This window comes from Carcharodon carcharias, chromosome 3 (assembly GCF_017639515.1).
Source record: "Carcharodon carcharias isolate sCarCar2 chromosome 3, sCarCar2.pri, whole genome shotgun sequence".
Lineage (NCBI taxonomy): Eukaryota > Metazoa > Chordata > Chondrichthyes > Lamniformes > Lamnidae > Carcharodon > Carcharodon carcharias.
In genome coordinates, this window is record NC_054469.1 from 229,512,945 (window position 1) to 229,539,881 (window position 26,937).

The 26,937-nt window shown below is 43.7% G+C and overlaps 1 protein-coding gene across 1 annotated transcript in view; it reads left to right on the forward strand.

Moving 5' to 3' along the window:
* The first annotated feature begins 21,026 nt into the window (after positions 1-21,026).
* The window catches only part of LOC121276217 (coagulation factor XIII A chain-like), a 126,581-nt gene continuing 120,670 nt past the window's right edge, over positions 21,027-26,937 (forward strand). Inside the window, exons 1-2 of the mRNA XM_041184388.1 lie at positions 21,027-21,275; positions 25,003-25,180. Of these exons, the coding sequence (XP_041040322.1) occupies positions 25,021-25,180 (160 nt within the window). The 5' untranslated portion in view covers positions 21,027-21,275; positions 25,003-25,020. The remainder of the gene's footprint in view (positions 21,276-25,002; positions 25,181-26,937) is intronic.

Consider the following 26,937-nt stretch of genomic DNA (forward strand, 5'->3'; position numbering starts at 1 on the left):
ATCATGCAAACCTTCAGTCTCAATCAGCTACGTTTTCTCTAATGTGTGGACTCATTTCTTGGGAGCGCTATAGACAATTGTTTGCATGCCCTGAGGCTAACCAACAGAATGGATAACATCCTGGGGAATGATGGCTTCAGTCCATCCCTCCAAGGGCGGGAGGGGATTACAAGGGTGAGGGGGACTCTTCAGAGCGCCTTTCCTGCTTAAGGACTTTTTAGTTGATTGAAACCAGATGGGTTCCTAGCAATCTTGAGCTGGAAGCATTCTTTGTTTCCTTTAGTTTCCCTGTTTTGCCAGTGTGTTGGTTGCTCTATTGTATCTCATTACACTATCATGTTATTTTAGACAATGTCACTAGCTCTGAAACAGTCATTAGCTAAGAGCTCACCAATGCCCCTTGTGGTCCCTAACAGTATTGCCTGCAGCACTGCATTGCGATATGTAACAATGTGCACTATACCGATAGCTGGTCACTTTTTCATACTTTCCTGAAAGTTCAAAATAGAACCAGATAAAGAATTGATGAGTCACAAAGGATGCGCCTTGCTTTCAAAGGACGACTAGTCTAAGGAGAAATTATCTTCAGGAATTTGCCATTCAGGACCGGTTCCTGAATTAAAAGCTGTTCCTCTTAATAAATAATAAATAACCCTGTTTTCCCCAGGATCTTACACGCACCCCTTGAGTTGGGTCAGCGAAGTGACCCAGACTAGCATTTCAATTTCAAAAAAGAAAAACTTGCATTTATGTAGCACCTTTCATCCCAAAGTGCATTGCAGCCAATTAAGAGCTTTTGAGGTGTAATTATTGTTGTAATGTAGGAAATGCAACAACTAATTTGCACACAAGCCCCCACAGCCAGCAATGCTATGGTGACCAAATGTTTAGAAGTCATGTTGCTTGAGGGATAAATACAGGCCAGGCACTGGGGAGAATGTCCCTGCTCTTCCTCAAAATAGGGCTGTGGGTTCTTTCACATCCAACTGAGGGGGCAGACTGGGCCTCAGTTTAACATCTCATCCGAAACCCCAACAATGCAGCACTCCCTTGAACTGCACTCAGAGGGGGAACTTTCCCAGCCCAGTGGAGTGGGTTTGGAGGTGGGGTCGGGGTGGGGGGTGAGGTGGGGTGTGCAGGGTGCTGGGAAAGTAGCTGAAAACTCCATCAGGAAGGCTCCCTGATGTGATCTCACCTCCTGGCGCGTCGCCCTGGAATTGGCAGCCACTTAATGGAGGCAGGAAGGCAATCCCAAATTAAGGCCTCAATTCAGTGCCATTTTTGAGAGTGATACCAATTTCCTGGCATCCCCTTGCTCTGGGAGCCCAACAATTCTTCAGAGGTGGCCTCTTGTTGAGAAGCAGGAGGACCAGCAGAGGCTGCTACAAATGTTGGTATCAGGGAGATGCAAGGCTCAAAGGGGTGCAATATTGGATATACACATTCTTGTGCAGGCGTTCCCCCCTCCATATTGAGCACCCTCACAGTTCTGGTCCTTGTTTTTATTACTGGATCCTATTGGATCCTATGTCTCCTTCTTCCTCAGCAACACTCGTCTCCTGGTTGGGCTTTGGGCTGACCATTTCTTTGGGCTCTTCCATTTGCCCTTTCATGTCCCTGTTCTGCCTACCATCCTTAATTGTACATAGAACATAGAGGTGGCCAATTAAGAAGCCAACTCCTGTAAACTTACACTGGTGGGTGCACTGCTAAGAAATGTGGGCCCAAGACCCACAAATCATTCCAAAGTCAGGTTCTCGATACGAGGAGTTTCAGCCCCAATTGTTACGAGTAGATTATGTGCTCTAATAAAAACAAAAAAACTGCGGATGCTGGAAATCCAAAACAAAAATTACCTGGAAAAACTCAGCAGGTCTGACAGCATCGGCGGAGAGGAACACAGTTAACGTTTCGATTCCGTATGACTCTTCATCAGAACTGGAACACAGTTAACGTTCGGTCGAAGGGTCATGAAGACTCGAAACGTCAACTCTTTTCTTCTCTGCCGATGCTGCCAGACCTGCTGAGTTTTTCCAGGTAATTCTGTTTTTGTTATGTGCTCTAATGTTTGGAATGGGATTTAAGTCTAATTCATAAGGTTTGATCCACTGGGTCATGGCTAACATTAATGGCTAAAGTTAATTTGATTGGCAGCATGGGGACCACTGAGTGGATTCTCCCTCCATCCTAAGCAGCTTTACTTAACATGAAATGAGTGTTCCTGAGTGACTCCATTGCAAAGGCGGGCTTGATACATATAAAAATAAGGTGGCGCCCTCCAGTCCATGGAAGCCATAGGGTAGATTTTATGAATGTGAACCTTGTGTGGTGGAAGTGCAAATTCATGAAGTCCAGCCTGGTGTCACGGACCGGAGCCTTCATCCTAGTACCATTTACGAGATGCACTGCAGCAACTCGTGAAGCTCTTTTGCTAGCACCTTTCAAATCCGAGACCTCTGCTACCTAGAATGCGAAAGGCAGCAGGCCCATAGGAACACCACCACCCTCACTTTCCTCAAGTGGCTGTAAGGCATTTCAATATTTTGTGTATTTTTGTTGTGCTGTCAGGTCTTTCCTTGTTTCTTTTTCGTTTGTCTTATCTTTATACTTGTGTTAAAATGTACCCAGTTGTGAGGTGGACCAACATCCTGAGCTCAAAACTGAGTGGTAGGAACGTGGAGCGCGGAGGACATCGGGATGAGGGGAGAAGAATTCTGAATGAAGACATCAATTCTGAATGAAGTCATCAATGCTGAAGCTCATATTGAACTTTTAAAAAATAAAGACAGGGACATAAACACAGACAGACACAAACATGTCAGGGCATGTCACTGGGACGGTGGCTAACCACCTGACACCGTGGTAAAAGCAAAATAATGCGGATGCTGGAAATCTGAAACAAGAATAAAAACAGCTGGAAAAACTCAGCAGGTCTGATAGCATCTGCGGAAAGGAACACAGTTAACATTTCGAGTCCATATGACTCTTCATCAGAACTGGAACACAGTTAACATTTTGATTCCGTATGACTCTTCATCAGAACTGGAACACAGTTAACGTTTCGAGTCCGTATGACTCTTCATCAGAACTGGAACACAGTTAACGTTTCGAGTCCGTATGACTCTTCATCAGAACTGGAACACAGTTAACGTTTCGAGTCCGTATGACTCTTCATCAGAACTGGAACACAGTTAACGTTTCGAGTCTGTATGACTCTTCATCAGAACTGTACATTAAAGTATATTTTTCCAAAAAAAAATTGTGTGGAGGAACTCATTCAGCGGTCCAACCACCCAGGAACGAGTTCCTGCTCTCGGGTCACACTAAGCAGAACTAATGAAAAGACATACCGACTCGAAACGTTAACTGTGTCCCTCTCCGCAGATGCTGTCAGACTTGCTGAGTTTTTCCAGCTATTTTTATTTTTGCACCTGACACCCTGTCTACAGAAACTGAGCTAGACAATGGTCCCTTACATATGTGTGAATGGCTTTCTTCCTGTCTTACCAAGATACAGAGATCACATCCATTGCTGGCAGGTACCTGGAGACAACACTTCCTGAGAGCAGGAAATGACCACATGCAGGTGGTCTTTGAATGGCCAGGGTGGGATTGATAACCCAATTGGATGTCCCAATTTAAGACATTACCTTATATGGCAAAGAACCAGGGTCAGAAAGGCGTATAAAGCCACAGGCCGCAAGTACATCGCTGCTGCAGCCAGGAAGTTTGACTTGGTCAGTCACGGGAAGTCAAGCGAGCTGTATGACTCAGAAGGAATGTACGCAGTGAATACTAAATGTATCATAATTGTATTGTAAGCGCCTCAGAGTGCAACATGATTTATGTTGATAACTCGAATGCCATTGCACTGTCGGACTGTCTGTAATGACCATGTTGAAATGTCTGTAATATTCATTATTGTATTGAAGCAACTCGTGATCTATGTGGAAAAGTTGAATATGATTGCACTTTTTGTGATGGCCTTTAAGAAATGTTTGGTAATGTTCTTTCAGATATTTTATGAATAAAGTATATTTTTCCAAAAAAAACATTGTGTGGAGGAACTCATTCAGCGGTCCAACCACCCGGGATCGAGTTCCTGCACTTGGGTCATACTAAGCAATTGGTGTTGTAAGTATATACTATTGTCTCATGGGCTAATAAAGGTTTTCCACATAAAGTAGAGATTGTATCTATGATTTGTTTTGTTTTGTATTGTTGATATCAAAGCGCAGGGTGAGGAACTTAGAGGGCAATGAGACCCCCTGGTTAAGAATCAGCTGCTTGGGGTTGGGATGCTGGGCAGCTGGGGGGCCTAAAATTGGGGACCTGGGGCAGCAGTGATGCCTGTCACCTGCCCTCCTCTGCCCACCCCATGGACATTTTACCAGTGTGGCGAAGGGGGGAGAGTCAGGCAGCGCGTTTATCTGTGTGTCAGTTGAGGCTCTTAAATGGCTACTTAATGGCCTCCTCTCACCACCACTGAGATTATTCCTGTGCAGGAAGAGGCCCATGCCAAGTGTCCAGGCAGGCTGCCTAGTAAGATCTTGCATCACACACCGCCCGGACTTGGTACTATATCACAGTTCCTTCACTGTTCCTGGGTCAAAATTCTGGAACTCAGGATGGGCTGAATGGCCTCTTTCTGTGCCATAACTTTTCTATGTTTCTATGGCTCTAACTCCCTCCCTAACAGCACTGTGGGTGTACCTCTACAATATAGATTGCAGCAATTCAAGAAGGTGGCTCAAGTGTATTTTAGGGATGGGCAACAAATGCTGGTCGCTCGGGTTTCTTGGGTTTGGGTCAGCTCTCCAATTGCAATGGAGCTGATCCCACATATCAAGGGCTAGTTTCTAAAAGCAGAGCTTCTCAGGAAGGATGGACACCCAAGCCTTGGTTCTTCCTGCCAGTGATAAAACTTTAAAAAATAAGTCGAACATTTGTGTTTAGCCTATTCTTCCATAAAATAGGTTAATACTGGAAACAAAAGTACATCCTGCTCTAAATAGTGTTGATTGATTTGAATGATTACTTAACTTGTCACTTCCAAGAACAAGATTCAAACAACATCCAATAATTATCTTTAAGTGCAGTTGACTGTTGTGCTGGGTAAAGCGTGATGTGATATGCACGATGACTATTGAGACTCCATTTATAACAAAGTTACATTCATCTTGACAAAACCATAATTTAACACTGCATTGGGATAAAAAGGCCAGGGTTTGTTCCAATATGTAACCAGATTCTGGTTGGCTGTGATAAGCATTTAAATTTGTCATCACACCCTATCAGACAAATATTCCTTCCTTTCAGCTTACATTTTGTTTTAGCAGGAAGCTAACTTGAACACGAGTTTGTGGTCGGAGATCCTACAGCAGGTCAACGTCACGACAGGACTTTGATCTAACAGTTTGTACTTATCAGGATGCACATTATGAGCCAGCCTTATGCTTTCTTTAGATGAGTCACTGCTGTTGCATCAAATCCTCAGAGCAGTTGTCCAGCTGATGCAAATACTGAAGGAAGAAATTCACTTTGAACACATTATTCATGAGGAGCTTGAAACTTTTAAGTAGGGATACCATGCTGAATACCATAATTAATAAAGCTGAAGTCCATCGAATTCAGGCAATGTATGACAACTTAGGAAAAGGAGGAGGGCATTGACCCCCTCGAGCCTGTTCCATCAGTCAATAAGATAACAGCTGATTTGCAACCTAACTCCATATGCCCGTCTTTGCCTTCCCTCATTTGGAGATGAACTTTACAGCTGTTTGGGGTTGGGATGCTGGGCAGCTGGGGGGCTTAAAATTGGGGACCCAGGGCAGCAGTGCCATGCCTATCACTTACCCTCCTCTGCCTATCCAATGGACATTTTACCAATGTGGCAAGGGGGGGAGGGTCAGGCAGGCCATTTGTCTGTGTGTCAATTGAGGCCCTTAAATGGCTACTTAACGCTCTCCTCTTAATGCCACTGAGGCTATTCCTGTGCAAGGAGAGGCCCATGCCAAGTGTCCAGGCAGGCTGCTTAGTAAAACCTGGTGGCAGGTGGCTGGTGGCAGGGTTGGGTAGGTGGGGTGCCTCCCGTTTGGGCACTGTGATGGTGCCCCACCCAAGATTTCCTGCTCTCTCCCCACACGTACCCCTCCCCTGTCCAGCCCACCCTGGCCTTCTCAATCCCCCACCCACCTTGGCAGGGTCTGTCAGCCTGGCCCTGGTGAGACCCCGGACTCACCTTGTTCCAGCCTCCTGGCTCCCCTTCTTCAGGGGACTTGCTGTAGTCCCAGCAGTGGCCACTGCTCCCAGTGAGGCTAAGGGGATAAGAGAGCTGCCGCCCATTTGATTGGATGGTACCTCTCAGAAGTGGGACTTCCACTCAGATGGGGTCAGAAGTCCTGCCTCAGGCTAATTATAGGCCCGGCTGCTGCTAAATGGCCCTGGGGTGAGCCGGCCAATCGCATGCTGCCTCATCCTAGGGTAGGGGCAGGAAACCTGCCTCCATAAAACTCAGCCCTTGGTTAACAAAAATCTATTAAACTCAGATTTAAATTTAGCAATTGACATAGCATTAATTGCCTATGCAGGATAGAGTTCCAAACTCTTCAAACCTTATGTATGTGGAACTATTTCCTAATTTTACTCCTGAAAGATCTGATCTGCTAGTCCTAGACTACCCAACCAACAGAAATAGTTTCTCTCTACCTGTTTCCCATCATATCTTGAAAGTTTTGATCAACTCACCCCCTTAAATTCCAGGGAACACAATTCTGAATTGTGCAGCTTCTCATCGGAATTTAACCCTTGGTGTCCAGGTATGATTCTGGTAAATTTACACCGCACTCCCTCAGAGGCCGGTATATCCTTCCTAAAGTGTGGTGCCCAGAACAGCTCACAGTAACTCCAGGTGGTGGTCTTTGTATAGTTGAAACGTGATTTCTACCCCCATGTATTCCCTGGATACAGAGGCCAGCATTGCATTAGCCTTTTTGATTATTTTATGAACCCGCCCATGACATTTTAATGATCTGTGCACCTGGACCCCCAAGTTTCTTTGAAACGCAACTGCTTCAAATTTTTCAGATTTTAGGAAGTACCATGTTCCATTCTTCTTAGGTTTACCTACATTGAAATCCATTTGCCACCGTTTTGCCCATTCACTTAATCTATCGATATCTCTTTGTAATTTTATGCTTCCATCTACACTGTTGACAATGCTGCCTATTTTTGTGTCATTGGCAAATTTGGATATGCAGCTCTCTAGTCCACCATTCATCAACATCGCCACCAAAATCCACTACTGTGCATACAAAGTAGCATCAAATGACGATATTTGAAATACTTCTTACTCCAAGTGCATCATTTGGCTCGCACCCTCTGTCAGGCAATCTTAACCCATCATGAAATAAATATATATGTCTAGATATTGGCATTGAAATAAATGCGGCATTTTACCAATCTGGCACGAAAAGGCTTTTGCAGGCTCATGGGGTTGGCTAACCTGTGCTGGCAGCTAGGGCAGGACATGCTGAATTTTGCAAAAGGATTCTATTTGCCTCATTTGAATAGGCTAATGGCACTTGTAAAGTTTGCCCAGGGTGTTCAGCCTGTGGTACATTTGACAGGAAAGGCTGACCTCGAGAAGGCAGCAGATTTTAAAGGGCTGCAGCCTATCATTAAGAGAAGCGGACCGTTTGTTCACTGGCGCGGTGGTGAGGTATGGGGTGCACTTCTCCCTTCTGTGCTGAAGAATTGGATCTTTCGCCTCAGGAAGCACTCCAAAGGTGGGCGGCCCTATTTGGGAACTGAAGATCAACGTTCAATTAAAATTTGGAGGGAAATTGTGTGCCTACCATGTCAGGGTAGTTATTCAGGAGGCTAGAGGAAGGTGCAGTTAAGCGTCTCTTGCTGAGAAAATGGCAGAGGTATCTTTACACCTGCAGTACGGTTCTTCCACATCGCTTGACAGATGAACAAGCATTTTAATTGAATCAGAACAAAGAGAAGGGGCTGAGGGAAAAACAGGAAGCGTTGATGAAATGGCTAATAGATTGCTTAAGAGAAAGAGCTGGTACAAGGTTTGGTCTCTTATTTTATAATGCCGCCACAGAAGTGTATCCCCTTGTGAGAGACTGTACAATTGTTATGATCCTAGACCAGACCCCCGAATTTTGGTAAAAGATCTGTTCATCGACCAAAGCTGTTTTGTTTAAAGTAGACAAAGTTTGAGATTCAAGACACTTGCTAATAGAATAAAGCCACAAGAGTCCGTGGCTCTTGAACAAATAAAAATAGACTTAATAAAATAAATAAGGTTAAGAAGATAAAACAATTTACAATATCTATCTTATCCTCTAACATTCAGGGTTAATATGAGGTACATGTGAATTAACAACTAACTGTGGTTAAACACACCATATTGTACAATAAGTGGCAAACATGACCATGACAGATCCCATGGGTTTCTCAGCAACCTTCTCTAATCCATCCAGTTGAACTAATTGGTTTATTTAAACATAATTCAGTTCCTTCATAATTTTTGAAATCTCGATCAAATCAACCCTGAATTTATGCCTCTCTAAAGTATAACGATCTAGCTTGTTGAGCCTGCCTGGGTAACTATGGTGTTTTAAATGGGAAATTTCTCTTGTGGCCCTCCCCTGCACTGTATCAAAAGTCTCAATATTGTAAATGATGCCTAACGAAGGTACTAGGATTGTATTCCCTGGAATTTAGAAGGTTGAGGGGTGATCCAATCAGAGTTTTCAAGATATTAAGGAAAACTGACAGGGTCGATAGAAAGAAACCATTTCTGTGGGTTAGGGAGTCTAGGATCAGGAGACATAGCTTGGAAGTTAGTGCCAGATCTTTTAGGAGTAAAAGATTCCCACATGCAAAAGATAGTAAAAGTTTGGAAATCTCTTCTACAAACAATGATCGTTGTTAGGACAATTGTTATTTTAAAATCTGAGATTGTATACGAACATACGAATTAGGAGCAAGAATAGTCCACTCGGCCCCTCGAGCCTGCTCCACCATTCAATAAGATCATGGCTGATCTGACTGTAACCTCAACCCCACATTCCTGCCTACCCTCGATAACCTTTCATCTCCTTGTTTATCAAGAGTCTATCTACCTCTGCCTTAAAAATATTCAAATATTCTGCTTCCACTGTCTTTTGAGGAAGAGAGTTCCAAAGACTCACTACCCTCTGAAAGAAAAAAATTCTCCTCAACGCTGTCTTAAATGAGCAACCCCTTATTTTTAAACAGTGACCCCTAGTTCTAGATTCTCCCACAAGAGGAAACATCCTCTCCGCTTTCCACCCTGTCAAGAACCCTCAGGATCTTAAAGGTTTTAATTAAGTTGCCTCTTACTCTTCTAAACTCCAGTGGATACAAGCCTAACCTGTCCACTCTGTCAACTCATTACATTTGATGACGAGGGTAAAATAGCTCCAATGCTGCACCTCGCCCTGTTACAATGAGTACATCGAATCTTAAGAAAAAAGAAAATACTATTCACCAGTCACACTACTCTTCGGAAGATTCAACCCTGTGACACGGTTATGGAAGGCTGGAGTCAGTCTGTAGAGCGCCTTGGTTTTCATTTCATAGTGAACGAAATTACCTCGGAGGAGAAGCAGAAAGCCATCCTTTTGAGCATATGTGGTAGCTAGACAGACAATCTCATCCGCAGTCTGATGGGCCCCGGACTTGCCCAATTTGAAGACCTTTAAAGAATTAGCGGACCTCGTGAGAATGCATTCCCAGCCAAAGCCAGCTGTAATAATGCAGCGTTTTAAGCTTAATTCCAGAGTTAGGGACCCAAGAGAGTCCATCACAATCTATGTAGCAAAGCTGAAGCAGTTGACAGAACACTGCAACGTCGGCGACACGTTGAATGGTATGCTGCGATTAGTTTGTGGAGTTCAGGAGGACACCATACAGCGCTGTTTACTCACAGAGGTCGACATCGACTTGATGCACGCCCTGGAAATCTCCCTCACCATGGGAAGTGCTGCGAGAGATGCACAGGTTTTGCAACATGTACAACATGGCACTGTTCTTCATGTGGGGCAGGAACTTACCGCCGGGTACAGTGCCAAAACTAGGCCCACAGCATCGCAGCAAGAGGCAATGTTTGCTGTTAGAAACATGAAAAGGCTGAGTAGAAACACTTCAGCAGCGACTCCAAGGTTAATTTGTTATAGGTATGGGGGGGTGGGGGTGGGGTAACCACAGACCAGACACCTGCAGATTTAAGGAGGCAGAATGCCATTACTACCATAAGAGAGGTCACATAGTAAGGCAACGCAGGGCAAAGCCAAAACAGCCCATAAAACAGTAAACCAGCATGACTGAATTAAAAAATACAGCAGAACCTGAAGCTGCCGATGCCGACATTTATTCCCTGTACAACGTAATCGCTATAAAAACCGAACCCATCACTGTCACAATCCAAGTTAAAGGGAAGCCACTAATAATGGAGGCAAATAAGGGGGCCTCAACTACAGTGGTGGGAGACAACACAGTTAAACACCTGGACAACCGCTAAATTGAAGATATACACTGGAGAATCTATTCAGGTAAAGGGCATTGCCACAGTACCAGTGTCTTATAGGCAACAGACAGCCCAGCTTCCAGTGATAACAGTGACAGGAGAAGGACCCAGTCTTCTGGGCCGAGACTGGTAACAGAAAATCAAGCTTGACTGGTCTAAGATAGTTCACCTGAAAACAGGAGGAGTTCCTGAACTGCTATGGAAATATGGCAGTGTATTTTGGGGTGAATTAGGGAAGTTAAAAGGCTTGCAAGCACAAATATATGTGGATTCTCAGGCAGCACCACTCTTTTTAAGGCCAGACCTGTGCCCTATGTGTTGAAGGAGAAGGTGCATTCAGAGCTGTGCAGGTTAGAAAAACTGGGCATCATCCAAACTGTCCAATTCTCGGAATGGGCAGCACCCCTTGTTCCAGTGGCTAAGCCTGACCAAACCACATGCATTTGTGGGGACTATAAATTGACCATAAACAAGGCAGTGAAACTAGATAAGTACCTCATTCCAAGGATAAACGACTTATATGCAAAGCTAGCTGGAGGCAAATCCTATACAGAATTGGCTATGAAACATGCCTATCAGCACTTAGAGCTGGATGGCATGTTTAGAGAATATGCGACTTAACACACACAAGGATCTTTATCAGTCTAGAAGAAAAGAGTTGACGTTTCGAGTCCTCATGACCCTTCAACAGAACCCTAGTTCTGTTGAAGGGTCATGAGGACTCGAAACGTCAATTCTTTTCTTCTCCGCCGATGCTGCCAGACCTGCTGAGTTTTTCCAGGTAATTCTGTTTTTGTTTTGGATTTCCAGCATCTGCAGTTTTTTGTTTTTATCTTTATCAGTCTACTCGCCTACCCTTCAGAGTATTGCCTGCATGTGCTATCTTCCAAAGGACAACGGAGAGTCTTTTGCAAGGACTTCCCCGAGTGGGAACTTTGAGAAGCAACGTTTAAAAAGTGTCCGGCAAGGGAAATTGACAGGGTTATACTGTTTGTACTTCAATGCAAGGAGTATTACAAACAAGGTAGATGAGTTAAGGGCACAGGTAGACACATGGCAGCAGGAGTCATTGCTATAACGGAGACCTGGCTAAAGGAGGGACAAAACTGGCAGCTTAATATCCCTGGTTATAGAGTCTTCAGACACGATGGAGTAGGAGATAAAAAAAGGAGGGCGGGGTAGCACTAATGGTTAAAGAATCAATTCCAGTTGTGAGAAGGGATGATATACTAAATGGGTCAACAAACAAGGCTTTATGGATTGAGCTTAGAAATAAAAAAGAGGCAGTCACACTACTGGGAGTATACTACAGACCCCCAAATAGGGAAAGGGAGATAGAAGAACAAATACATAGGCAAATTTCTGCTTGTCAGAACAAGAGGGCAATAATAGTAGGAGACTTCAACTATCCTAATATCAACTGAGATTCAAACAATATAAGGGACACTGAGGGAGAAAAATTCATGCAGTGTGTCCAGGAAATTTTTTTTAACCAATTAGTTACAAACCCAATGAGAAGAGATGCAATCTAGACCTAGTCTTGGGGAATGAAGAAGGGCAAGTGGGTGAAGTGACAGTTGGTGACCATATCGGGGACAATGATCACAATTCAGTTAGATTTAGCATTACCATGGAAAAGGACAGGGATAAGGCAGGAGTAACAGTCTTGAACTGGGGGAAGGCAAATTTTGCAGAAATGAGAAGGGACTTGGACTGGACAGCACTGCTGAAGGATAAAACAGTGGGAAACAAATGGGAAGCACTAAAAAGCGAGATCCTAATTGTACAAAGTAGGCATGTCCCCTACAAAAATAAGAGTGGTACTGCCAAATCTACACCTCCCTGGTTGTCTAGAGGAATACAGGGGAAGATCAAACAGGAAAAGAAAGCTTACGATAGGCACAAAGAACTAAGCACTGCAGATAGCCTAGACGAATATAAGAAGTGCAGGGACGAAGTAAAAAGGGAAATAAGGAAATCAAAGAGAGGGCATGGAAAAAGATTAGCAAGTAAAGTTAAAGATAACCCAAAGATGTTTTACTAATACATTAATGCTAAAAGGCTAGTTAAGGAAAAAGTGGGACCTATCAGAGATGAAGATGGAAACTTGTGTGTAGATGCAGAGGCTGTCAGAAGGGTTTTGAATGAATATTTTGTCTCCGTGTTTACAAAGGAAAGGGAGGATGTAGATATAGTAGTCCAGGAGGAACACTGCGAGATATTGGAAGGGATAGTCATAAAGAGATAGGAAGTACTCAAAGGGCTGAAATCCTTGAAAGTTGATAAGTCACCAGGGCCAGATAGATTGTTTCCAAGGCTGCTGCAGGAAGTCAGGGAGGAGATAGATGCTCTGAGGATGATTTTCCAATCTTCACTAGGTACAGGGAAGGTACCGGAGGACGGGAGGAATGCAAATGTAGTTCCATTGTTTAAAAAAGGATCAAAGGAAATGCCAAACTATTATAGGCCAGTTAGTCTTACATCAGTGGTGAGCAAATTAGTAGAATCAATCCTGAGAGATAGGATTAACTGTCATGTAGAAAGGCATGGACTAGTCAGGGATGGTCAGCATGGATTTGTTAAAGGAAGGTCTTGCCTCACAAATTTAATTGAATTCTTTGAGGAAGTGACAAGAAGGGTTGATGAAGGTAGTGCAGTGGATGTTGTGTACATGGATTTTAGCAAGGCATTTGACAAGGTCCCACATGGCAAATTGGTCAGGAAAGTAAAAGCCCATGGGATTCAGGGTAATGTGGCAAACTGGATAAAAGGTTGGCTTTGTAACAGGAGACAAAGGTCGATGGATGCCCTTGCGAATGTAAAGTTGTCTCAAGTGGTGTTCCACAGGGCTCGGTTTTGGGAGCCTTGCTGTTTGTGTTATATATTAACGATTTGGACATGAACGTGGGAGGCATGATTGGGAAATTTGCGGATGACACAAAGATTGGCCAAGTAGTGGATAGTGTAGAGGATAGCCATAATCTCCAAAATGATATAGATGGGTTGGTGGAGTGGGCGGTAAAGTGGCAGATGGATTTTAACATAGAGATGTGTGAGATCATACATTTAGGGAGGTTACAGGGATTACACAATAAATGGGAATATACTAAGAGGTATAGATGAAGTGAGAGATCTTGGCGTACAGGTACACAGGTCCCTGAAGGCAGCAGTTCAAGTAGACAAGGTTGTAAAGAAGGCATATGGAATGCTCTCCTTCATTGGCAGAGATATGGAATATAAAATTAAGGATATGATGTTGGAATTGTATAAAACACTGGTGGGGCCACAACTGGAGTATTGTGTGCAGTTCTGGCCACCACATTACAGGAAGGATGTAATAGCTCTGGAGAGAGTGCAAAGGAGGTTTACAAGAATGTTACCAGGTTAGAAATGTATAGCTACGAGGAGAGATTGGATAGGTTGGGGTTATTTTCCTTAGAACAAAGAAGGCTAAGAGGTGACTTGATTGAGATGTACAAAATGATGAGGGGAATAGATAGAGTGGACAGGATAAAATTGTTTCCCTTGATGGAGAATTCTAGAACCAGGGGACATAGATTCACATAAGTGGCAGAAGGTGTAGGGGGGACATGAGGAAGAACTTTTTTATGCAGAGGGTAGTTGGTGTCTGGAATTCACTGCCCAAGTTGGTGGTAGAGGCAGAAACTCTAAACTCTTTTAAAAAGTACCTGGATCTGCACATAAAGTGCCGTAAGCTGCAGGGCAATGGGCTGGGTGCAGGAAGGTGGGATTAGAAAGGGCACCTGGGTGTCCTCGGGCTGGGATGGACAAGATGGGCTGAATGGCCTCCTTCTGTGCTGTAACTTTTCTATGGTTCTATGGTAGTATACCTAGATAATGTTCTGATCACAGGGTCAACCAAGACTGAACACTTGGCCAACCTGGAGGAGGTGCTAAGAAGGTTCATGGAAACCGGTATACTGTTAAAGAAGAAAAAATGCACATTTCAAGCAACAGAAGTTACTTACCTGGGTCACATGGTGGACACCATGGGTTTGCATTAGGTAGGAGGGAATGTTCAAGCAATAAAAGATGCACCCTCACCATCCAATGTGACCGAACTTAAGTATTTCCTGGATATGATCAACTACTAAAGCCGCTTCTTGCCTGGTTTATCAACTGCATTTGCACCATTACACTTGTTAAAAAAGAATCACCATTGGTCATGAAAGTCACAAAAGAAGAAGCCTTTGTGGAAGTAAAGGAAGTGTTGCATTCGTCGTGTTTATTGGTACACTACAACCCATTGAAAGAGTTGGTATTGACATGTGATGCTTCTCCTCCTGGTGTAGGAGTCATGGTATCACACAGAATGGAAAATGGATTAGAAAGGCCCATTGGCTATGTCTCAAGAACCCTATACACAATCGAGCAGGGTTATTCCCAGCTAGAATAGGAGGGTTTATCAGTGGTATTGGAGTGAAAAAATTCCACCAGTACCTGCATGGACTACATTTCACCATTGCGTCAGACCATAAACCATTAATGGGTTTATTCAGTGAGATTAAGGCCATTCCATTAATAGCATCAGCAAGAATACAACGTTGGGCTCTGATATTATCTGTGCATGAATATACCTTTATGCACCATCCTGGCTTATACGTTGCAGATGCGGATGCACTGAGTCATCTCCCATTACCAGATAGCATTGTACATCCTCCAGTATCACAATAATATGTGCTAGTACTGAATTTCTTGGATTCTTCGCCTGTGCATGTGAAGCAAATGAGAAATTTGACGAACAGAGATCCAATTTTGTCAAAAATCAGAGACCTCGTTTTACAAGGGTGGTCAAATTCTCCAGTGTCTGAAGAGATGAGACCATTCCATGTCAGAAAAACAGAGTTAAGTTGTCAAGATGGAATCTTGCTGTGGTGATCAAGAGCTGTCGTACTCTTGCAAGGAAGAGAACCACTCTTGACAGAGCTTCACAGTGAGCATCCAGGCATATCAAAAATGAAAATGGTTGCACGAAGCTATGTCTGGTGCTCAGGCATTGACAGTGACATCGAGATACTGGTCAACCACTGTCTATTGTCAGCAACGACAGTAGTTGACTGTTTCAGCTCCATTGCATCCATGGGAGTGGCTTGGTTGATCCTGGGTAAAACTACACACTGATTATGTAGGACCATTCTTAGGTATCATGTTTTTGTTGACTGTAGATGCACATTAAAAATTGATGGATGTATACGGAGTCAAATCACCAACATCGAGCGCAACTATCGAGAAACTGCGTCATTGTTTTAGTATACATGGCCCAGCGGAAACCGTGGTTTTGGATTATGATACAATCTTTACCAGTACAGAGTTTCAGGGATTCATGAGTTAAATGGAATCAGGCATATTAAAACAGCCCCTTACCATCCCTCATCAAATGGTTTAGCTGAAAGAGCTGTAAAAATTTTCAAACCTGGACTGAAGAGAAGATGCTTTAGAAACTCAAGTTTCCCAGTTTCTTCTCAGTTATCACACAACGCCTCATTCGACTATGTGTTCAATACCAACTGAATGATTGATGAAACACCACCCATGTACAAGGTTAAGTCTGGTGTTTCCAAACTTAGAGGGGAAGTTAGAGAGGAATCAGGGTAATCAAAAATTGAATCACGATATTCACAGCAAAGTTCACACATTCAGTGTAGGATACACAATATTTGTGCGGAATTTCGGAAGTGGACTTTGTTGGGTTCCTGGAACCATTGTCTCAGGGGCTGGTCCCTTATCCTTCCAGGTGGAAGTGGAAGACAGAATCGTTCGAAAACACATGGACCATATTCGTGATAGAGACATTCCAACAACCGACTGTACCGCCTGTGATTAATGTTGAACTATCAGTTCCTGAGGTGACAGATTGACCTAGAATTGACATGCCCAATGTCTCTGTAGAGTTACCTAGAACTGTCACTTTCTAATGGTGTATCTCATGCTGCAGTTCCTGATCACGTTAATCCTGCGGAGGAACCTCAAGTGGTAGAGCTATGCTGCTCTAACCAAATAAGGAGAGCGCCTCAGAGACCTCATCTTTAATCATCTGAAGTTCTATATATGTATATATTGTTGGATATTCAAATGTTCTCTGTAAATAGAAACTGTAAAAAACTAAATGGGGAGAAATGTAGTAATTGAAGGTATAGCCTCTACTGGTGTCTATCAGGAGTCACATGATGCTCTTGGAAGCTTCAACCAATGAGCCCTAAGTGTGGGTAATCCAGGAGCGGGGCTTCCTGATGAGAATCCTGATCAGCATGTAGCACCTGAAAAGCTCTCTGTAATAAAGTTTATCTGTTTCTTGTTGAAACCTGTCTGCTCCATCAATTCATTACATATAGCCTGCTCTCCGGTTAGCTCCAGTAAGTGCTGTTCTAAGAAACTATCTCAAAAGCATTGTATGCACTCCCCATCTATGTTACCTTTGCTGATCTGATTTTTCCAGTCTATATGTAGATTAAAATCCCCTTTGATTATTGCTGTACCTTTCTAACAAACACCATTATCCCTTCTTTTATACTCTGTCCTACCATGTAGTTACAATTAGGGGGCCTGTACACCACTCTCACAAGTGACTTCTTGCCTTTATCATTCCTCATCTCAGCCCAAACCACGTCTACATCCTGGTTTCCTGAACTTTAGGTCATCCCTCTCTAATGTGCTAATACCACCATTAATTAAGAGAGCCACCCCTCCACCTTTTCCTTACTTCCTGTCCTTCCTAAATGTCATAAACCCTTCAATATTCAGGTCCAGATCTATGTCGTCCTGCAGCCATTTCTCTGTAATGGCTATCAGATTGTACCCATTTATTTCTATTGGCGCTATTAGTTCATCTGTTTTGTTTCAAAGGCTATGTGTATTTAGATACAGAGCCTTTAGTTTTGTCCTTTTATTATTTTTGTAGCATCTAGTCTTATCTGCTGATTTACCCTTAGATTTGTACTCTGTGTCCCTTCCTGTCATGACCTGTTTATCGTTTCCTATATTAGATTGATAGATTTTTGTTAACCCAAGATGTTAATGGATATATAGCAAATCAAGTGTATGGAATTAGGTTGCAAATCAGCCATGATCTCATTGAATGGCAGAACAAGTTCAAGGGCTAAATGGCTTCCTCCCATTCCAATATTCCTGTGAGAAGTTTGTGGCCTTGTCGAGACTGAATGACTATGCTGAACAATGAGAAGAATTCACTTGATTCACTGGCCACTACCTGAAACTTCAGGATCATGCGGGGGAGGGTTGGTGGGGGGGTGGGGGGGTTCAAATCAAATATCTCCAGACTCCTTAGATTTTGTGGTAAATAGGCAGAAACTGCAGGAGTGGCATGTATCCATGTCTGGTGCTGCATTACCCTGGGATATTGCTATGCGTGCAGAAGTGGCGTATATTATGTCTGAAGCAAACAGCATGCAATATGCATGATCAAGATATACTGAAGCAAGGGGCTCAGTAATGTTCAGTAGCAGTGACAACACCACTACATGAAATGTTTAACACGGCTCAGGAGAATGAGAACATATACTACGCGTGCATGACTTTTGCTCAAGGCTCTAATACACACTTCATAGAGATTAAATTTAATGAAACAACCAAGGTAGTGTTAAACACGCTGGTATCAATCAAAGTTATTGAAATTAAAATAGATAAGGATATAGAGCTGAAAATTCCAAATTCAGGGTCATTCTCAATTTAAAACAAACTACAAAATAGGTATTACTAAATAACGGCACGAGGATCATTTAGCCCAAGTGGTGACTTTTTGATGTATCCAAGTATATGGGGAGTAATAGATTTTGAAATTTTCCCACTATCCAATTTGTAATGGCATTCATAACATTTTTAATATTGTGTAGTACTAATGGGTAGAGATCTGCAATTGTAGAATATAAAGTAATAGATCTATAATGCTGATGAAATAATAAAGCTAACAAAGGGGGGATTGTAAAGAAAGGGTTGATCAGGCTGTCCAAAAGTCTGCCAATGTTATGCTGCAATTGACTTCTCTTTTATAGTGTAGTGATGTGAACCTTCAACCTTTGACTGTTAAGCAAGGGTGTTTAAGGTGGGGAGGAACATGTAAAATACTAGAGGTGGTGAGCCCAACACTTTCCTGTCCAGTCCTGAGCTGTCCTCCATAACATGGCAACTGGGCAAGCACCGAAATTGGCAGCCTGCCCGTCATTTTTAAATGAACAGTCAATTGAAATTGTTACCAAGCCAATTGACCAGAATATTACGTTGCCTGCACCATAATATGGTTGGCATGGGCAGCTGGGTGTAAGTGGGCAGGCCGTTATTTAAACACAGGTTGTAAAAAGGTGGGAAGGGGGGGTGTACTTCGAGGGGTGCTCTGTGTGCATCAGGGGTGCCCCCACGCAATATGTTACCCCATCCTTTGTTCTTCCCTGCCTGGCCTCCAAAACAGGCCCCTCCACCTCATTTCTCCCTCCCCCTGCCAAGGTTGCCTGATCACTCTCCGCCCTAAAAGTAAGGGACTTACCTAGCTCCGGGATCCATTGAAATTCCATGTGGGCCTACTTGCAGTCCCAGCAGCACCTACTACAGAGCTCCGGCATTGCGCTACTGGGACTGCTGGAGCTGCTGGCCAATCAGATTGGCTGGCAGCTCTCGAGGGCAGGACTTCCTCCCACTGAGGGGCAGAAGTGCCACTCTCTGCCTGTTTAACCTGTTGGCAGCGTGTTAGGGATGTGAAGCGGCACTTTTTTTAGGTGCATAGGCTGCTGGCAGACTCTTGTAATGGGGGAGTGAGCGATATCCACCCCTGTGAAATCCAGCCCCTGCTGTAGAAAGTTAGCACTGTTACTTAGCAGCGTAAGTGCTATTTTACCAACACAAATATAAATGCAAGAGAGGGATTGATGTAAATTGTTACATCTCATTGCTGTGTCCAGTTGGTTCATTCAACACTCCTGAAACCTTTTTCTATCTCCTTTAATCCAATCTTTCCTTGATTTCTCTTTCTGTACCTTTATTCTATTCATTAGATGGGTATTACTGGGTAGGCGGGCATTTATTGCCCATCCCTAATTTTTTAAGAGTCAACCACATTGCTGTGGGTCTGGAGTTACATGTAGGCCAGACCAGGTAAGGAAAGTAGTGGGCATCAAGTGAGCCAGATGGGTTTTTACAACAATCAGCAATGGCTTCATGCCAGATTTTTCAATGAATTCAAATTTCACCATCTGCCATGGTGGGATTCAAACCTAGGTCCCCAGGAATACTAATCCAGCAACAATACCACTTTGCCATCACTTCCCCCTGCATTTTGCCCTTGTAACAGAATCCAGTAGGTTTATGATATTGGGGATGCTTTCTCCATGAGGAATGCATGGCTCAGGTTTAAAAATGAAGATGTAACTAATTAGCTAAAAGTTAATTGCTCTGGAGCATTGCTTTATTCGGGAAAAATAGACTGGGAATATCAGGGGAGAAACTTTCCTGGTCCCCATTCCATTGTCAGGGTATTAGACTCAACCGGTGGTTCATTGGCAAATTATGGGTGCATTGACTATCATTTTCCTCCTATTGATGTTAATGGATGGAAAATGGTGGTGGGTGGTGGCGGGGGGGGGGGGGGGTTCCCCAATACCTCACCTGCCGCATAATCAGCTAATGAGTGATCAGTGATCTGCCATGTATCGTTATTAGGTTTGCTACCTGTAACATGTTGGCCTAGCTCTTGCTGCAAAGGAACATATGGCACTTGCCATTAATTAGCCTGCTTCCTGCACCCTACAATTCAAAGGCTTTTTGCTCTGTTAGCTGCCTGAGGTACAAGCTGATAACGACCAGGGGTGAGCAAGGGGCATCTGGGATTTTAGTGAACTTTGGGACTCGTGGTCCATCTCCATAATCAATGAGATCAATGGTTTGGGAAAGAAACAGGAACAATGGAAAAATAGGTTGAATTCGAGTCCCATCAGGTGGCATAGGGGGAGGTGGTGGTGTAGTGGTATTGTCACTGGGCCAGGGTTCCAGAGACCCAGGGTAATGCTCTGGGGACCTGGGTTTGAATCCTGCCACAGCAGATGGTGAAATCTGAATTTAATAGAAATCTGAAATGAAACCATTGCTGATTGTTGCAAAAACTCATTTGATCCACTAATGACCCTTTAGGGAGTCCTTACCTGGTTTGGCCTACATGTGGCTGGCTCTTAAATGCCCTCTGAATGGACAATAAATGTTGGCCTAGCCAGTGATGCCCCACATCCCAGGAATTTAAAAAAAAATACACAGCCCATTGCTGCAAGTCAAAAATGTTGGATGCATCTGTGGTGAGAGAGAAATGCAGTTAATCTTTCAGGTCAAGCATTCTCTGTTGGCGTCAGAGCTCTGGATTAATATTTCTGTTTATGGGGATCCCACTAAGCCAGGGATGTATTGAAACTGGGGCCAGAGGTTATGCAACACTGCAAACGGGCTGGGCGAAACTCTGGCCAGATTGCTGGGAAGCGACAATTTAGGATCTTGCTGTTGTGAATGCTGCTGGAAGTGTAAACCGCAGAACCGGGGAAAAAAAAGTTCCTCACATTCTTTGCGAAGTCGAGCTGGGGGCGTTGGGTTTGGCAATAACGTATAAAGGCTGTGGAGTCAGACACCCCTGAACCGTCTCGGTGTCCAATCTCCCTGAATCATCTTGCTCTGACTTCCAGCTGCTCGTTTGCCCCAGGTAAGAGCGACTGTGTGCAAGGGGAGCTTCCTCGTCCCGGCGCAGTTGCGTTTTTCATGTTAAAAGACGCTATTCGAGTCAGCTCTTTAAAGCTAGATCTTGTGACGAGGCTGTTGAATTCTCATTTTTCTTTAGGTGCCATAAGTTAAGCGAATTGCCATTTGCAGGGCTGCTTTTAAATCCGGGCCAATCTTTATAAGTCTCCATTGTATGCTGTAAACTCTCACTTATCAATCCAAAACTGACACTTTAATCTGGATGCTGTGATCATTTCTCTTTTTAGTTCCGAGTGTGGACAAATAATATCCTGGCAGCTGAAATGCGGGATGCAGCACAATCATCAGTTGCCCGTTTTTTTTTTCCTTTTGTAAATTATTATAATGGGTCTCAGTACAACAATACTCATAGGATCCACTTATAAGCCTTTGAAGCAAAGTTTGTGATGTTTTTTTTTCCAAACCCTGGCACAATCCACTAGGAAGATACTGAGAGCTGCAAGATCCTAGACTCAGATTTATTTGATACTGGGGTAAACGTTACTTGATATTTGGTCGGCCTGGATAAATCAAATGTTTGAGACTGTTAATGAGCTTGCACTCCTGACTCTGCTTTTCATTGCTGTGGATTCAAACACCTTTATACAGCCACCCACCAACTTTGATGTTTCCTTTTACAAAGCCCTGAGATAATTTTTAATAGTTTTCAGAGTGGGTTTTCCGTTGTAGCAACTAACAATTGGGAGAGAAAAATACAGCAATCAGAACTTTGGCTCATATTTAAAAGCGTGGGGGGGGGGTGGGGGGGAAATTGGAGGAGAAACTCCGAAATACTTTTGTGCAATTTTTGTTTTGTTCTGATGAGCGCTTCACCGTTTCAGTCGTTTCTGCCGTTCGGCTGAAAGTGTATTTCTCAGCCGTTTGATTGTGGACCCTGTTTCAAACACATCGCTTATTCCAGGCACTTGTCGTGGCTATAACCAACACCTGGTGCTCTAAGAACTGTTCCAAAGGCCTCATGTGCTATTTCAGAAACGAAAGTGCCACCAAGTATTTCCCACCTAGTGCGTATTTTATTTCAATTTTAAACACTTGGAAACAACCCATTAGTTGTGAGGCGTTTTGACACGTTCTAAGGCTGCGAAAGACGCTATATGAACGCAGCGTATTCCTTTTTGCAAAAGAGCAATACCTCCTTGTTCGGGTAAAATGCTTTTGGAGCACTAGCTTTAAGTTGGACACATTAATGGTCTCTCACATTTTAGAGTCATGTGTAAAAATATAGACTGAAGGTATGTTCCTCTCCTTTTCTGTGATCTTAGGTATTAGCTGGGAGCTCAATATTTATTGAAAAGTGCCCTTCTGCAACGGGTAGAATGTTAATGGTAACGTGAGCAATTCTCCTGCTAACAAATTCCGATGGGATCTGAGAATCCTGCTTTTTTTAAAAACATTGGTCAGTTCCCCTCAAATGCCTGACCCCAACAACCCCCTCGTCCCTGGTGGAGTCGAGTCGGGGGCAGATGGAATCCTAAGCATCTGTGCTGTGTCAGTATATCGCACCCTGCCTTGGCATCACTCTCAGGCCACTGTGTTGCGCGTGGTGCAATTCCGAGGGTGAGTATGGGTTGAAGATAGGTGCTTAAACAGAGCGCCAACATAGAATGTGGAATGGGGCTACCACACAAAGGAGCTGAGGTGATTGGCATTGATGCATTCAACGGGAAGCTACATAATCATATGATAAAGGTACAGAGGGATATGCTGATGAGGTTAGTTAGATGAAGAGGCGTGGGAGGAAGTTAATGGGAGCGATGGTGGCGTGGTAGTGTTGTCACTGGGCTAGAGACCTAGGCTAATCCTCTGGGGACCTGGGTTCAAGTCCCACCCTGGTAGCTGATGGAGTTTGAATTCAGTTAATAAATCTAGAATGTAAAGCTAGTCTGAATAATGGTGACCATGATTGTTGTAATGCTCTTTTAGGGAAGGAAACCTGCTATCCTTCCCTACTTGTGACTCCTGACCCACTGCAATGTGACTGACTTTTACAGCCCTCTGAGATGGCTGGGCAAGCCCCTCAGTTCAAGGACAACAAATGCCAGCGATGCCCACATTTCATGAAAGAATAAAAAAAAAAGCTCATGTGGAACATTATCAGCAAAGGATTCAGAACAGGCTGTATGTGCTGCAAGTGTTAAATAAGACACGGGAGAGTGCCATCACTTCTATTTATCAATGGTTTCAGAGATAAGTTTCCATGATGCCTGTACAGCACTGTCAAACGTGTGATCCCATTTACAGTTATGATGTGTCTCTAAAGCTCCATTTCTAATTAAGAAAAATAGCAGAGTTCAATAAGTAAACTGTGTGTACAATTTTCAAAATTGTTATGAGGATCTTAACAATGGCCGGGATTTTCCATGTCCACTGGCACCGCGTGTGTTCGGTGGTGTGAGTGGACAATAGGGCATGAATGGTTTCATGGCGGAGTGAAACCCATTTGCGATCATCTGCTCAGCCCACTGATGGCCGGCCACGTTCCCTGTCATTGGACATCGGGAACACCATTGTAATACATCAGCATTTCATTATAAGGCCAGGTTGGGAGGGGTGGGAATGAAGGTGCCGAGGGCACTGAGGTTGGGAGGAGGGCAGTGATGGCTTTGTGGGGGGAGGTGAGGTTGGGAGTAGGGGGAGAGAGAATGGGGGAGAAGACGGCAACTGGGGAGATAGGTGTAAGGGGAGGGGGGGTGCGGGAGGTGTAAGGGATGGAGTGGGGAGAGGGAAAGGAGTGCACAGAGGGGAGGGAGTCTGGGGGGAGGAAGGAGTGTGGGGAGGGGCGCGAGTCTGGGGGGAGGAAGGAGTGCGGAGAGAGGAGGAAGTCCGCTACTGGGTAGAATCATCACAGATTTTCACTATGTGTCCAGTGAACCAGCATCAAAATATATGGAATGGGAAAATCACTCAGTATAACCAACTCAGGGGGGTCAGTAGATGGTATGGGGCATGTGCTACTGCACATGCTATATGCCAATCTCAATGCAATTGAACTCATTGTGAAGACCATTGCCAACTATAACATAATACTAAACATAATGAACATTGCAATAAATTTCCCAGTGCCTTCAGAAAGCCCTCTCATTTCTCCTCCTTGCCTTTGTGAATGGATTGTGTTGAGAGATGGTTCCATGGATGAAGGTCTTCTTATCCAAAGGACAGATTTTAGCTTGACCTGCAGCAGTCAGTGTTACTGTTTGACCATGAGACCCTTCACAACTGCCCCAAGCTTTATGGATGCATAAGAAGGAAACTAGTTGGTTCGGTATTCTTTCAACAAAAAGAAAACAATAATACTTTGGAAGATAGGCACTGTTCTGACAGAAGGTAATCGATCTGACCCACTGACCCCACCACCTCCCCACAGATGCTGACTGACCTGCTGAGTGTTGCCACCATTTTCTCTTTTTGCTTCCATTTTTCAGCATTTGCAGTATTTTGACGGTATTATTGCATTTGTAAATCCACAACTGAATCAAATAATGTTTTATTTGTGAGGGGCCCGAACTTTGAAACAGAAAATGGTGATGTCTGTGTCCTTATTTGCTGGTAATGTACATCTTTATGTCGGCTGGGTTATCTGTTTTGTTTTCCATCCAGCTGTTAAGCACTCACTCTTTGCAGACTTCCTAAATTAATCTGACTCACAGCCTGTCTGTCCCATTTTGTTTCAGCACATTTTCTCTTTGGGAATGTCTGCATCCAGCTCTGATGACTCAAACAGCAGGAGACCATTAGCTTCCTACGTTGGTCGGAGAATCACCCCCTCCAATGACTCCAATGCTGGAGAGAATGAAGTACTTGACTTTGAGTACTTTGGACTCACCCCTAGAGGACCACCCAACCTGGAAGGTACTTGGCAAAGTTCTGTCAAAGGTTTCTGACATGTAATGTGGTTATGGGCATCACCAAGATGATTAACCAGTTCTTACAACAGGCAAAATGAGGAGAGAATTTAAGCATCATGACCAGACTGGATTTTTGTGCACATTACTTGGGTTACAAAAATCCATTATGGCGATGAAAAAAATAGAGTGGAAACCTACTGACAAGATGAAATGTCATTATAATAGGGGGATTATTGATTAACTGATCAACACTCTGATATAATTAAAATAACAGCAAGCTTAAGTTCAGTTACAGTAAATAGCTCAAATTGAAATTGTGAGCCTCCTTATTAATGGAAAAAATGATTGAAAGGTTCAGTAAGTTGAAGAATATTTGCTTCATCCAGATATATACAAGCTGACCTGAAATCAATTTCAAACCTCACAAATAACATTCAATTAAGTCAAGATTTGCTGTTTTCTGCAATGGAACTTAAATTAGCAGTTAAAAAAAAGCAGGGTAAAATGACTTAGTCAATACACTGAAAGACATTATCAACTTCACATTTCTATTAGTTAAACAATGTAGTGAGGGAAATGAGATATACCATTCCTTTTATCCCTGAAATACTGCTCCAGGTTAAGTGGGTGTCATTATACTCAATATGCTATGCAGTCCTGATTTTTTCTCTCTTAAATATCAGCGAGGGGTGTAGAATGTTGACAGGTGCTGAAGCCAGACACAGCACTAATCTTTGGAAGTGCTGGACTCCCTTTAAATTGCAGGATTTGGAAGGAGCCCCATGCTAACTTCAGTGGAACACCATCAGTTGTGTTACTAAGATCTATCCATTGTTGGCTTTCTCAGTGACAAGCCTTTCAGAACTTACATTAGGCTCATTATCATGTTCTGCTCTGCTCAGAGTTAATAATGCACTAATCTTCAATCACCAAATTGTGAAAAGCTACAAAATCAACCTTGCAGAAGAAGATTGGTGATACAATTAATCAAAAGATAACATCACAGACTATGTTCTGGGATTTCTTTTTGAAATCAGTGCAGGCAAAAGGAGACGAAACTAAGAAAGCCTGTTCAGTGACATCAAAGCAAAATACTGCGGATGCTGGAGATCTGAAAGAAAAACAGAAAGTGCTGGAAAAACTCAGCAGGTCTGGCAGCATCTGTGGAGAGAGAAGCAGAGTCAGGATCCCACTCACCATAATGCATAACAAGTGAGAGACTAGAATAGGATCCCTCACATGAAGTCATCAAGAGATAAAATACATATGACCACAGAAAGTAGTGGATAAGCCAATATCTCACACAAAAGGGGCTGAATTTTATGCTCCCATACGGTCAGGTTGGTAAGCAGGTGGGGCGGTAAAATTGGGCGTAATGTAATGGCCGCCATTCCTGGTGCTTACCTGCCCGGCTTGTCCACCCAAGCCCCTCGCCCAACTCCCCCTCCTCACCAGTGCCTGTCGGCCTAGCCCAGCGACACCTCCGCCACTTGGTGTCCAGTCCCATCAATGATCGTTTGTTAAGGACTAAATGCAGTCCCAGCAGTGGCCACCGGTCCTGGTGGCGCTGCTGGGACTAGTGAGCTGTGGAAGGCCCAGCTGCAAACTGGGACGCAAGGTCCAGCTTGAGCCAGTTAACGACCTGTGGGGGTGGGTTCACCTACTACACTTATGCACGGAGCGGGGTGGGGGTGCAGTGCTGGCCCCAGTGCAGCAGAAAATTCGACCCAAGGTAACCCTTTTCAATAATGTCCTCTTCTG